This window comes from Medicago truncatula, chromosome 2 (genome assembly GCF_003473485.1).
Source record: "Medicago truncatula cultivar Jemalong A17 chromosome 2, MtrunA17r5.0-ANR, whole genome shotgun sequence".
NCBI lineage: Eukaryota > Viridiplantae > Streptophyta > Magnoliopsida > Fabales > Fabaceae > Medicago > Medicago truncatula.
This window is the reverse complement of record NC_053043.1, coordinates 42382848-42395724: the sequence shown is the minus strand read 5'-3', so window position 1 is coordinate 42395724 and position 12877 is coordinate 42382848. Positions and strand designations below refer to the sequence as shown.

General features: G+C 31.9%; 3 protein-coding genes across 3 annotated transcripts; all 3 read right to left on the bottom strand.

Annotated features, from left to right (window-relative positions):
* Positions 1 to 426: 426 nt before the first annotated feature.
* On the bottom strand, positions 427 to 3239 carry LOC11417040 (ABSCISIC ACID-INSENSITIVE 5-like protein 1). Its single transcript, XM_003596759.2, has 5 exons — positions 3080 to 3239; positions 1412 to 2214; positions 903 to 974; positions 779 to 808; positions 427 to 658 (listed from the first exon to the last, which is right to left on the bottom strand). The coding sequence occupies exons 2-5, from the start codon at positions 2195 to 2197 to the stop codon at positions 572 to 574; spliced, it is 975 nt and encodes a 324-aa protein (XP_003596807.1). The 5' UTR covers positions 2198 to 2214; positions 3080 to 3239; the 3' UTR covers positions 427 to 571.
* A 3610-nt stretch (positions 3240 to 6849) lies between these two features.
* LOC11412412 (uncharacterized) lies at positions 6850 to 9287 on the bottom strand. The gene is made up of 4 exons (XM_003596756.3): positions 8651 to 9287; positions 8352 to 8558; positions 8045 to 8239; positions 6850 to 7330 (listed from the first exon to the last, which is right to left on the bottom strand). Exons 1-4 carry the CDS (start codon positions 8735 to 8737, stop codon positions 7190 to 7192), a joined length of 630 nt encoding a protein of 209 aa, XP_003596804.1. The 5' UTR covers positions 8738 to 9287; the 3' UTR covers positions 6850 to 7189.
* Positions 9288 to 9528: 241 nt separating this feature from the next.
* Positions 9529 to 12148, bottom strand: LOC11408128 (uncharacterized). Its single transcript, XM_003596755.4, has 5 exons — positions 11771 to 12148; positions 11476 to 11667; positions 10849 to 11060; positions 10198 to 10459; positions 9529 to 9998 (listed from the first exon to the last, which is right to left on the bottom strand). The coding sequence occupies exons 1-5, from the start codon at positions 11852 to 11854 to the stop codon at positions 9639 to 9641; spliced, it is 1110 nt and encodes a 369-aa protein (XP_003596803.1). The 5' UTR covers positions 11855 to 12148; the 3' UTR covers positions 9529 to 9638.
* Positions 12149 to 12877: the final 729 nt, after the last annotated feature.

The window sequence follows — 12877 nt, the reverse complement described above, 5'->3', positions numbered from 1 at the left end:
TATGTAAAATTGATTATGGATAAAAGTGAGTTGAACGTAAAGTAATTGATGTTTGTATGTATTTATATAAAAGTGGATTTAACAATAAATTTAAGGCTAAAATCAATTGTAGAAGACAAAAGCTATAAATTGTAGCTCCAAGTAGAATCAATTGTACAATCAAAATCAATTCTATAAATCATCCAAACATCGTAAAATCAATTCCACAATCTCTAGAATCACTTTTAACCCTCTAGAATTGAAACCAAACACATGCCGAAATAGTTGTTGTGGGCCAAGGGAGTTTGATCTAACCCGTAAGTAGATGACTTATATCCATCAAAGTCGTGAGTTCAACTCTTACACAGGATGTGATAATTTATAATTCTTTGAATTTTTCTTTTTTATGATGGAATTCTTTGAAATATTTATTAGCTATGTATGCAATAGAATAATAGCAGAATTCACATGTCTGTATTTTTTCAACTGTCCATATATCTAAATGTACAACAAAAGCAAAATTTCTGAGTACAAACACTTTATTTACTTCACATTTATACTCAAATTCTCAATTCTTGTCATTGAGGCTTATTCACCAGGTTGTGCTTATAGGCCTTCTCATAGCTCTTAATTTTTCTGCGCCCTTTTGAGCCTTTGTTGAATGTTTTCGTTGCAAAAGCTGTAGCAATAGATAATAATAATAATAATAAATACACACATTCACAATGATGTTAGTAATATTAGCCCTTGTGTTATATTAATATCAACTTATATTTGAAACATGTAATCAATCACTTACCTCTTGTTTCCTCTTGCTCTCAGCTTCAGCCTATTTCAGATTTAAATAGATATATATGTTAAGCATCAGAAAACATAAATCATGAAGAAAAAAAAACAGTATATTCAATTTCAGTAATGTTTACCAGAACTTGTTTTAGCTTTTCATTCTCTTCTTTTAGCAGATTCAGCTCTGCTTCTAGCTCTACCGTATATGCCTGCATTGCAAGATATTTTTGTATAGGCAAATGTTAGTAACTAGTTGTTATATTAGAATTTTCCTCTTCACCAAGGTTCGAACCAGGCATGATATGGCGGAATATCACAGTCAAATGTTAACGCAACCTCGATTCGAGAGACAAAAAATCCGGTTGTTACACTTACTGCCTAAATCGTGGTTGCGGACTGTTGTTTAAAACCTTGAATGCAATGTGAATCACATAAGATGCAAGTTTTAAAAAAAAAAGGACTGTGACCATGATCGGGGCTGAACCTGTCGCATTCAACCACGATTTATTGCGAAATCAAGGATTGTGAAGCGACAGCAAAGGTAACCCTGGCTTTAAACCTTACACAGAACCCTCCAAGTTATGTAATTAATAAGCATAACAAAAAATGAACTATAACAAAGAGTGGAGTATGATGAACACAAAACCTGTCTTCTTGCTCGAGAACGAGCAGCCGATTCACGATTTTTCAACATTCTACGTTGCCTTCGCTCCACTACAACTTCAGGAGGACCCTCAACTATCCTCTTCCTATTACTACACCCACTTGATTCAGTCAAGCTTTGACATTTCTCCACAGCAAAATCCTTCACTCCTAAGTTGTTATTGTGTGACAACATTTGGTATGTTGCAAGACCATTTCTAGAAACACATTGAGTAGAAAATCCCATTCCCATTGACGGCCTCAAACCATAACAACTTGCAATATTCAATGGTCTCATATTACTTGAAACATTGCCATTATGATTCTTAAATGGCAATGCTGATGATTGTTGTACTACACCAGCTTTTACTAAGAAATCCTCCAAACTCATTTCTCCAAGTGTTTGTTGCTTTTTGAGTGTCTCACTTCTTTTAAGGTTATTTGTTTCTTTGAACTGTTGTTGGTTTTTATGAATCTCAGACCAAACTTCATCCACAGTTTTTTTGCAAATTGGAGGAGGGACAGAGAATGAATTACCAAATTGTTGGGAAATGGTGTGTTGTGTTGTTACAACATTTTTAGTATTATGAGTATGAGTGGTAGCTTCATCATTGGAACTCCAAATGCTGGCAAGGAATTCATCCATGTTGAGGGAACTAAAGCTCTTTCCACTCTTGCATTGGAACTCATCTAGGGTAAGTGAGAGTATTGAGGTTTGCTTGCTTGGTTGAGAAAATGTAGCTTCTTGTTCTTGCAATGGAACCTCTTGATCTAATTGTTGTAGAGCCATGGATGCCTATGAAAATCCTGATTTTGATAAAAAAAATAACAATTTGTCTTAGAAACTACCATTATTTATTGCGGAAAAAAAAAAAACCAATTCTTATTTTTCGGCTAATCCACTGTGGTAATTAGGGCTTTGACATCAGTAGGTGCCTCAAGGTATCCTCAGTTTAAGTCTTTTGCGCCCACTAAGAGTAATCGTCAAATCGACAGAGGAACGCCCACTTTTTATACCGGTGCCAACCAAATGGGCAACTCTAAGAATTAAACTCAGGTTCTTTTCCTGGAGAGAGTGTATTACCAACTCCCTCGACATATTGTTAAAAAAGGAGAGTGTTTTTTGAATGATAAGAAATTAAATCTGATAAAATAAAAACAACAAAAAACTAAACTATGGACAATTCAAAAGACAACTGTCAATGTCATTAATAATTCCGAAATGGATCAAATGCAGTTGTAATTTCATATGTAAGTTGAAGATCAGATGGTTATAATTTATGATTTTATTGTAAATCAGATTTTAGAATTGAAAACATAAACTGTCCAATCCGCGTATTGTGACTGCAGTCAATCCAACAATCCGCGCATTGTTAGATGTTTTTATGTCATCTAACAATCCGCGTTCACCAAATGCGGTGACGCTGTGTATTGTGACTGCAGTCAATCCAAATTCAAATAATTCTTCAAATAATTAAGATAATGTAAATGGATGCAATTGCATCCCTTAGTTACCAGTTGCATGCAACATGCAAACATGAATATGAATGTGATTCACATGAAAGAATCAGATTATGCTAAAAGATAGAAACAAATTCATATATTAATGAACTTCAAAAGCAAAACTAAAAGCACATAGTAATGAAAGAGAATATTATAGATTAGTACGTACCTGAATATAGAAACAACAATATGGATGTGAATTCTGATGGAAAAGAAAAAGATGATAAATATTTAGATTAATTGGAGAGAGATAATGAATAAGGTAAAACCTACACTAGATGAAACATAAAGTGTACAAAGACAGAAGTACCATATTAAATCAAATGTTTGTTGTAATTGAGAATGTGGTACCCTTTTTAGGGATCGGTTATGGGTTTTTTGTTGACACGTTTTGTTGTGCATGCAAAGAGTAGTACTCTACACTGCCAGTTAAGTTAACCATTGTAACCGTGTGGTTGGCCAATTGTCTTGGTTTACTTTTGCTGACGTTTTTAATTTACCAATCAAGCATTTGGATTGTAGTAGAAAAATATTCTTTGCTTTGGGAGATAAAAAGGGATTGGGAATTTGGGATATTGTGTGACTTTAGACGGAAAGTTATGGTGACTTGAATGTATTTTATGAAAGATATGATAAAGAGAAATGATGGAATGGGATTTCCTATTGTAATTGCGTCATGCAGTTACAGTTGTGAGCCGTCCGATTAAAATAAATGGTCTAGATTGTTTTATTATGTAAAATTAAGTTTAAATTTGAACCGTATGATCATAAATCAACGAACGAGATCTGTTACAACGTGAAACTGTGTGTAACTTTTACAGCAGTAAATCCAAATCCAGAAATGATAGCGAGAAATATATGAAAGAAATAAAGAGAAAGTCATGGTGACTTTTCTTCTATAAAGTCACACAATCCTAATCCATAAAAAGGTTTAGAAAAAGATGAAGTTGAGTTGAGATGTACAAAAAAAAAAAAGGTTGAGTTGAGATATTTAAATTATTTTAAAAAGTAAAATTATACTAATATATAGTAAAGACTTAACTTGGTCATTAACAAACTTTTTGCGGGCCAATTTAGTCTCTCACAAAAAAGAAAAGTCAAATATAGTCTAATTTACAAAATAACAATTTTGTCATTGAAAGTGTAACACGTCAATCAAAATAGATCGATTTGTCTCTTAGCTTGCATGATGTGACAAAAGTTAAATGAATGTGACAATTTATATGAACTATGTAAGAGAAATAAAATTGCTTGATATGATTTTGTTGGGTAAAAGCCTAAATGATACTACGCCTTTAAAATTTGAGAAAGAAAAAAAAAAAAAAAAAAAAACTCTTACATGTTTTTGGACGAGGAAAGTTTTGAGGTAATGTAATTTTATTTTGTGATTCTCTCTTTGTTTGTGCGGTTAGTTTTTTTGAGTAAATTTCTTTGTTTGTGTAGTTCAAATTTTTTTCAAAATGATGAAATATTATGAAGTTTTCAAATTAACCCCTCTAAACTTTAAAAAATTGTAAATGACTCCTACAAGTTTTCAAAAGTACAAATTGGCCTCTCAAAATAACAAAATTTACAAATTGACTCCTATTTTTCAACTTTCAAATTTGACCCTAAAATTTTTTTAAAAAATTATAAAAGTAGCCAAAAGGTGATAACAATGTTTTTTATTTTTTATTTTTTATTACTCTATCCAAACAAAAACATTTAGAAATGAATGTACTCAATTGAATTATTTGAATTCCTTAAAATTTCAAATTCTCTAAAATTTTCAATTACCTCATCCATACATACTCTTGGACTTTTTTTAGCAAAATTATAAAGTCGATTTCATTCTTATTAAAGACGTGTCAATGGAAGTGGTATGAATTTGATTGCTACGTTTTCATTTAGGCTGGTTGACAAAACATGTTTTTAAGTTTAGAGTGGATAGCTTATAGTTTTCATTTAGCTCATATAGTGGATTGTAAAGATTTTTTCTTACGAGTTTATACATTCTTTACTAGTTTATTATTTTTATTTTATTTTGAAATAACATTTTTTACTAGTTTATAACAAGTTTTAAGAAGCTAGTTTATATGCTCATAACTTATATTTTTTCTCAAATATTACCCTTGATATCTCATTGATAACAAAATTATTTTGATGTGTATCCTTCAATACACAAAGTCATAAACAAACTTCACACAGCAATGATACAGTTTTTCAACTCTTGAGTTTCAAGCCTTGGCGTGAAAGGCTTATAAGTAGTCAAATGTTAATAACAAGGTACCACGCCAATAAGAAAAAATCAAAAGGCCAAACTGAAAGGGGTATATAGATGAAATGAAATAGTTTTCCTGTGTATTAATTTGAATCACTCTTGACAGATGATTGAATGCAATTTATACACATTGTTATACACCTCTTCTCAATCAACTAATGTAATGATGTATACAATTGATATTATCCTATAAAAAACTCAACAAGGAATGAGATTCATCACTTAGTAGATCTAAGTGAAATTTATACAAAAATTGTATTAGAGAATACTCTTTGAATATTAAAGATGATCTAAGTCTATATGCATGATTTCATGATCAAAGTAAAAGTGCCCTCAAAATTGCCCTTATAGCATATAATCAAATGGCCACCATCTGGAATTTCATGATATTGTATCCAAGGCATCTTCCATGAAACAAATCTTTGGAGTTCAGAGGGCACAATCTTATCTTCATATCCTTGCCAAATATGAAATGAACTTCTTCTGGGAGGGAATGGATTCCTTAATTTCATTGGATCAAATTCCCATTTTCCATAAGCCACCCTCCAATCATCACAACGAGTGTAAAAAACAGCCCGGTCCCTTAACTTGTTCTACAAGTCGGAACATATCATGGTTAGTAGAATTATATTTACATTAGAAATTAATTACAACATACTAAAATTAATTCAAAACAGAACCTGTTGCATGCTTTTTATTCAAAATTTGATGAACCTGTTTGTGGATGAGATAATGCCTTGGAGGAACCTTCAGATCAGAGTCAAACAACAGCCGAAAGTTCTGAAATAGGCTCTATTGAGGATAAAGAATCTCCCAGGACTGATGAGAATTCTGACTTTTTGAAGAGTTGGGCTGTAGAATCTCTTCCTGGTATTTTGAAATTCTTAAAGCTGGACTGTGGCGAGAAGTTACCAGTACAAAAAGAAATAATGAAGTTTTTGTCTGTTCCCTGCATCTCTTGGCATGAAGTGACTTCATTTGAGTTGGTTGAGAAATTTAGGTGGCCAAAATTCCAACTGATCAATAACTGAAAAGTTCTCTTTTGGTTTAAAAAATTCTTAAATTTTTAAAAATTCATTAAGTTCCAACCAACTGCTGCAATACTATCCGAGAGATCATCCATCCGCAACAAAAAAATCAAAGATCGGTCATTTTACAGTAAATATACAAATCAGAGACTATGGAAAGAATTTAGTATTCCATATATGTCAGATTATTGCAGCACGAATCCAAATGCTTAGATTGTTTCAATATGACATTTATCATACATCAGATAACCTTTTATGCTATGATGATTGAAATCCTTTTTCATAGCATCTATTAAATTTCCAAAAATGATTAGAGACCCTTGCTTTGCAGGTCAAACACTGAACTGTTTAAGCAGCATAAAATCTAATTTTCATGGAACAATTAGGTACTTGTCAATTGACATTGTTCTGATCAAACAAAACATTCATTGTTGTCAACTACACAATAGTGCTATAGCGCCGCCACTATATCCACTATTTGACAACATTTTGTACTAAATAGCGTATAGCGTCACTATATAGCTGTTATTTAACAACACTTTAAAATTTACATATATTTCCCAACTATATTAGCGACCAAAATTATCAAGATACTTCATTACTTCATTATTATCAAACACTTGTTGACGATTTAAAATAGTTTTCCTGTGGTGTTATTTGAATCACTTAACAAACCACTGAAAGCAATGTATACACACTGATATACACCTCTTTCCAACCAACTAATGTAATGTATACAATTGATATTATCCTAAAAAAACTCAACAACAAGGAATGTGACTCATCACTTAGTAGATCTAAGTGGAGTTTATACAGCAAATTTGCACAAAAATTGTATTACAAAATGTATTGTTAGAATTCATCTTTGAATAGAAAAGATGATCTCAAAATTGCCTCACACATGCTCTTATAGCATAAAATCAAATGGCCACAATCTGGAACTTCATGATCTTGTATCCAAGGCAGCTTCCATGAAACAAATCTTATCTTCTTATCCTTGCCAAAAATGAAACGACCTTCTTTTGTGAGGGAGTGGATTCTTTATCTTCATTGGATCAAATTCCCATTTTCCATAAGCCATCCTCGAATCATCACAAAGAGTGTAAAAAACAGCCTGGTCCCATAACTTGTTCTACAAGTCAGAACATATCACGGTTAGTAGAATTATATTTACATTAGAAATTAATTACAATATACTAACAATGTAAAAATACTAAGATGTCTAATCAGATTTCATATGGTCGTATCATGTCCTAATATTAATTTTTAACCACTTATTTGGATATTCGTTTTAATTTTCTTTCGTGCATTGCAAGGTGGTTTCGGATGTAAATTTGGTCAAGCTACAAATAGTAGCTAGTGGATGACCGCATATCAGTAGTGATCCAACCGTGGTGACCGCATATCTGAACGCTTGGAGTTTGTAACACTTTCTCCATATCCAGCTCAGTCATATTGCACAAAATATATACCTAGTTCTTCTATTAATTCCTATGTGAATCAACCATATTCATCTTTATTCAGAATTCGGAACCAATAAGAATTATTTTAAGCACAGAAATTAAATAACCAAAAAAGTTTCATGCTGAAAAAGAATACTAACAGACATTCACGGTTTCTTCTACTTCGCGCAGTTCTTAATCATTTTAAACCTATTCTACTATGTTTGATAAAATTTATAAAAAATAGCATATGACATGTGTATAAGCTGTTTTCAACTTATTTTTTCAAGATAGTTAATGAAAATAGACTATAGCTCATAATCGCTTATATGATAAGTGCTTATATCCAAAAGGAGAACATAGCATGTCCATTATTTTTCAGAAAGAGAGATAGAGCTTATTACTTGTGGAGCTGGAAAATGCAATCTTTTGGTGTTTCCAAAACCATGCACAATGTTAATCTTGTATGTTGCTTTGGCCATAGGGAAGCCTCTCTCACTGCAAGCAAGGTGCCTCCCATCTCTGAGTCTGATTCTTGGTAAAACCTCTTTCGAATCATCATGCTTTGGAGAAATCTGAGTTCCCTCATGAACCACTGTCTGAAAAACCATAACAACAAAGAAAGTGTAGGTTAAGATAGCATTTATTCAGTACAATGATCACATAGATATATGCAAGAAAAAGAAGGCTATATAAAAGTAATGCTCTTACATGGCAGAAACTTTTGCAGATTTGCTGAGTCTGATGAGCTTGTGGAATGAAAGTTAGAAGCTTCAGATAATCACTTATTCTCTTCATCTTGTAGTTTGCTTTGTCCTCAGAAAAGCCTCTCTCAAGGTAAGCGAGGTGCCTCCCATCACTGAGTCTGGTTCTTGGTGAAACCTCTTTTGAATCAACATGCTTTGGAAAAATCTTAGTCTGAAAAACCAAGATAACAAAAAAGAGTAGGTTTAGATAGCATTTTTTCAGCATAATGATGACATAGATACATGCAAGAAAAAGAGTCTTACATGAAAGAACCTTTTGCAGATTTCCTGTGTCTGATGAACTTGTGGAATCAAAGTTAAAAGCTTGAGATAGTGACTAATTCTTTTCATCTTCTTCTGTATTATCAATCTTGCATAGAATTTTTCTGTGTATCAATGGAATGAGAGAAGAGTGTGGATTCTTCAGTACTTCATTTGGTGAAAATCTTGTAAAGGAATATCTATGAAAAGGTGTTCATGAAACAAATCAGCATAACCACTTATAGTTAGTTAGTTAGTTTAGTTGTTATAGGGGCAGTTACAGAAGTTAGTTAGTTAGTTATGTTGGGAAATGTGTTCATAATTTCTTTATGTTAACTCAAAATAGACACTAAGAGAAAACGTAATTTTTTTTTAGCTTAACCTTCTCAATTTAAGCAAGGAAAAACCACGAGACCTAATAGGCCTCTTACAAATTGGTTCACGATTTTTCTCTCGGAACAACTATTCAAGGCTCTCAATAATTTTCTCTCAACTCTCTATCTACGAGTGAAGATCGTGCTTCACTTCTAGTTGCTATGGGAAAATTGTGCACCTTCACGTTTAATGCACCTTAAAAAATTGGTTGGACAATGCAAGTTGTCTTTCACTGAACCCATTTAGTTAGTGCTCCAACCGTCTCTATTTATAAAACCTCGTAACACTTTTAACACATATTGAGAAAAATATGTAGTGTAATTGTATACGACTTTTACTAAATCGTCCTTTGTATATAAACACGTTCAATGTCGATTTTTCACATTCCAATGTAAATTGGTAATGTCACAGTAGAAACTTTCTTTGGACTAATACTAATGTAGTTTATACAATTCTCTGAAAAACCTGTTAACAATAAACATATTAAATTATGAAATCACAAAAAATTAAAAAAGAATAAACTACTTATAACATATTCTCCAACACACTTTTTATAACACATCTACATGAATTTCTTCCAATAATGAATAAATGATAATAAAAAAAAAAAAGTGTGCTAGATAGTTTCTTGATAGCATTCATCTTTGAATAACAAAGAAGATCTAGGTTTATATGCATGATTTTCTTGACCAAGTAAAAGTGCCTTCAAAATAGCCTCACATAAACCCTTGTAGTATATAATCAAATGGCCACCATCTGGAACTTCATGATATTGTATCCATGGTAGCTTCCCTGAAACAAATCTTTGGAGTTCAGAGGGCACAACTTTATCTTCATGTCCTTGCCAAATATGAAATGAACTTTGTTTGTGAGGGAATGGATTGCTTAGCTTCATTGGATCAAATTCCCATTTTCCAAAAGCTACCTTCCAATCATGTCGAAGTGTGTCGAAAACAACTTGTTCCCTTAACCTGTCCTGTATGTAGAAACATAACATGATTAGCATTACCTTCATAGAGAAGTTACATTCACATAAAACATGTTCTTCCATGTCAAAATATGCATTGAAATCTAGACTGTCCGATCTCTATCCAACAGTCACTGATGTGCCGAGTGTATTAATGCATTGGATAACTTACTACAGACATTTTAATCAATAGAGACTAATTTGTTACCTTTGAAAACATTGGAAACCCTGGAATAGTCTTCAAAATATCTATATCATTTTTGTTGAAGAATGTTGGATTTTTTTCTATGACAGCAGTTGAAGGTAGCCACTTTTGAGTCACCCACCAATGTAATAGTTTAGGACAGTGATTTGCAAGCCATAGTGCCCATTTAATAAATCTCCTCCTATAGTCCTCTCTTATCAAACTCCCAGGGAGAGATGGCCATCTGTAGTTGATAACTGGGGCGATTAGTGCCAACCCTGCTAGCCTGCGCAAAGTTTCTTTCGGTCAACTTAAAATAAACTTTTTAGTACAATCGACTATTTTTGTCCTTAAATGTGTGAGACGCCATCACTGTAATCTTTGAATGTATTAAAGCTGAAAAAACATCCTCAAATGTGACTTTTGTTAGCCAGTACGGTTCTAGAATGTGTCTTTCCTTATGGTCTCAACTCTCAGCATGTTTTTCTGTCGGTTATTTTGGTTCATAAATTAGTAAAAGAAAACAAATTAAGATATTCTCGCAATTTCGATACATTCAAGAACTATAGTTACAATTCATCACACATTGATGGACCAAAATGACTATTTACTTGAAGTTAATAGTATAAATATACAACTAAGCCAAAATGACTATTTATTTGAATGTATTAGTACCTGTGGGGCAAATATTTTAGACAACTCCAGGTAGCATATGAACCCATTGAGACTCCAATTACATAAAAATTTGCTCCGATTTGCAACTGATCAGCCAGTTCTTCAATGTCAAGTGCTTCACTTTTCAGTGAACGTTTAGGATTTGGATCGCTCTCTCCATATCCAGCACGATCATATTGTAGAAGATAAATTCCTAATTCATCTATCAATTCCTATGTGAATCAATCATATCATAGTCAGAATATAATTTTGATACACTGTGAGTGCAAAAGGTTGTACACTGTCAACAAATCACTACCAATTAAACATGCTAGAAAGGAATATCATAGTACACCTAATAAAGACTTTCTTTCTATAGTATTATGATAAGAATTTAATTCATAACACTGTCGATGTAAAGTCTTTTACACTGACAAACAACTATAACCATCTGATCATTGAAAATGTTTGACTTTAACTATAAACACTTATAAATTCATTCATACATACGAGTGGTTGTGATTTGTCAACAATCTAACAATTTTTAACACTGACAGTATATCAAAATTAATCTCTTACGCTAATTAGATCTAAATCCAAAACATAAAATGTTCAATTTATTTGAGCAATAGAGATTAAGTTAATTACTTGAGGTGCCAGAAAATTCATCTCTTTAGAGCTTCCAAAACCATGCACAATGATGATCTTGTATGTTGCTTTATCTTTAGGTACACCTCTCTCAACATAAGCAAGATGTCTACCATCTCTAAGTCTAATTCTTGGTGAAACCATAGAAAAATCATCTGTTGAATCATCTTGGTTTGGTGAAAGTTGAGTTCCCTAATAAAACCATAAAGAAAAATGAATAAACATAGATATGTAAGAAGAACAAGAAGAAGAAAAAAACATAAAATTAATAATACTAAGATGATGTTTTTGTTACCTGACAGAAACCTCTACATAATTTACGTGTCTGACCTTGTTGATTTTCAGTTATAAGCTTAAGAAAATGTCTCATTCTTTTCATTTTCTCAATGAGTTATGGACCTTAATACAATAGACTATAGTTTTTATATGAGAGCTGAATTTGGCTTCTTCAATATTTCTTCTACCTTAAAAATAAAAATACATAGAAGTTTGTATATATGTGTGTGTTTCTTCTTTACATTCTCATTTTGTTAATGACTTCTTTATGTTATTTCATTTGGAGGGATATCCTTTGAAAGGTTCCATCAGCTAGGAGCATCTTTTTTATGTATATTCTTGCCAATTGTTAACTTTTTTTTGGCTATTTGTCAGATTAGAACTTTACATTAAAAGCTACTATATCAGATTGGTTTCCTAATCTATATATATTATATACTTATTTCAACTTAGGATTGTGTATAAGTTATTTCAACTCTTAATTATTAGTCTGATTATGATGTTTTTAGCTGATGTATTTTACTTTTGATTAATGATTTTTTATTATATTTTTATGTTGAAAAATGCATTTGAATTTATTTTTGTAGTAGAGATCATTTTAAATGGCATCCCAAAAGTAAAAAAGATAAATAAAAATGTTTTACCTTTTAGTTAAAAAAATGTCCTTAATTTTTTTGGCTAATTGGATATTTTTGTATAAGTAGCAGATTATTTATGATTTTTCTGCCATTTTTACTCTCAGGCCCCACAATGACATAATTGTTCATGGGTTTATACCCAGATGTATTAGGAATATTCTTTTTTGTGTTTGTGTGTGACCCTGTTAACAGTATTCTCTAAAGATGTTTTTTCTTTGATACATCATAATCTCCGAAGCTAAGGTATAAAATCCTAAAATGTTAATTTGATTAAAAGAGAAAAGAAATTAATTAAAAAAAGTATAAAATCTTCAAATTGAAAACAAAAATCGACACGGATAACATATTTGTCGGTGATTCAATTTAGCATTTTTAATAATTTTGTTGTTCATTTGAGATTTCGTGTAAGATCCACGTTGTTTTGGGATTTGGATCCTATCATGTCCTTTTTATTCATTTTCCTAATTATAGGTTCATTGATCCAGAAA

Bases quoted from the DNA above. Each gene is read 5' to 3' on its own strand.
- LOC11417040 (XM_003596759.2), bottom strand. From the start codon at position 2,197: ATGGCTCTACAACAATTAGATCAAGAGGTTCCATTGCAAGAACAAGAA. The intron at 809-902 runs GTAAACATTACT...AATCTGAAATAG, and splicing joins AAAAGCTAAAACAAGTTCTG to GCTGAAGCTGAGAGCAAGAG. The intron at 659-778 runs GTAAGTGATTGA...CTATTGCTACAG, and splicing joins AGAGCAAGAGGAAACAAGAG to CTTTTGCAACGAAAACATTC.
- LOC11412412 (XM_003596756.3), bottom strand. From the start codon at position 8,737: ATGAAAAGAATTAGTCACTATCTCAAGCTTTTAACTTTGATTCCACAA. The intron at 8,559-8,650 runs GTAAGACTCTTT...TTGGTTTTTCAG, and splicing joins TCTGCAAAAGGTTCTTTCAT to ACTAAGATTTTTCCAAAGCA. The intron at 7,331-8,044 runs GTAATAAGCTCT...TCTGACTTGTAG, and splicing joins TGCATTTTCCAGCTCCACAA to AACAAGTTATGGGACCAGGC.
- LOC11408128 (XM_003596755.4), bottom strand. From the start codon at position 11,854: ATGAAAAGAATGAGACATTTTCTTAAGCTTATAACTGAAAATCAACAA. The intron at 11,668-11,770 runs GTAACAAAAACA...TGGTTTTATTAG, and splicing joins TATGTAGAGGTTTCTGTCAG to GGAACTCAACTTTCACCAAA. The intron at 11,061-11,475 runs GTAATTAACTTA...TGATTCACATAG, and splicing joins TGAATTTTCTGGCACCTCAA to GAATTGATAGATGAATTAGG.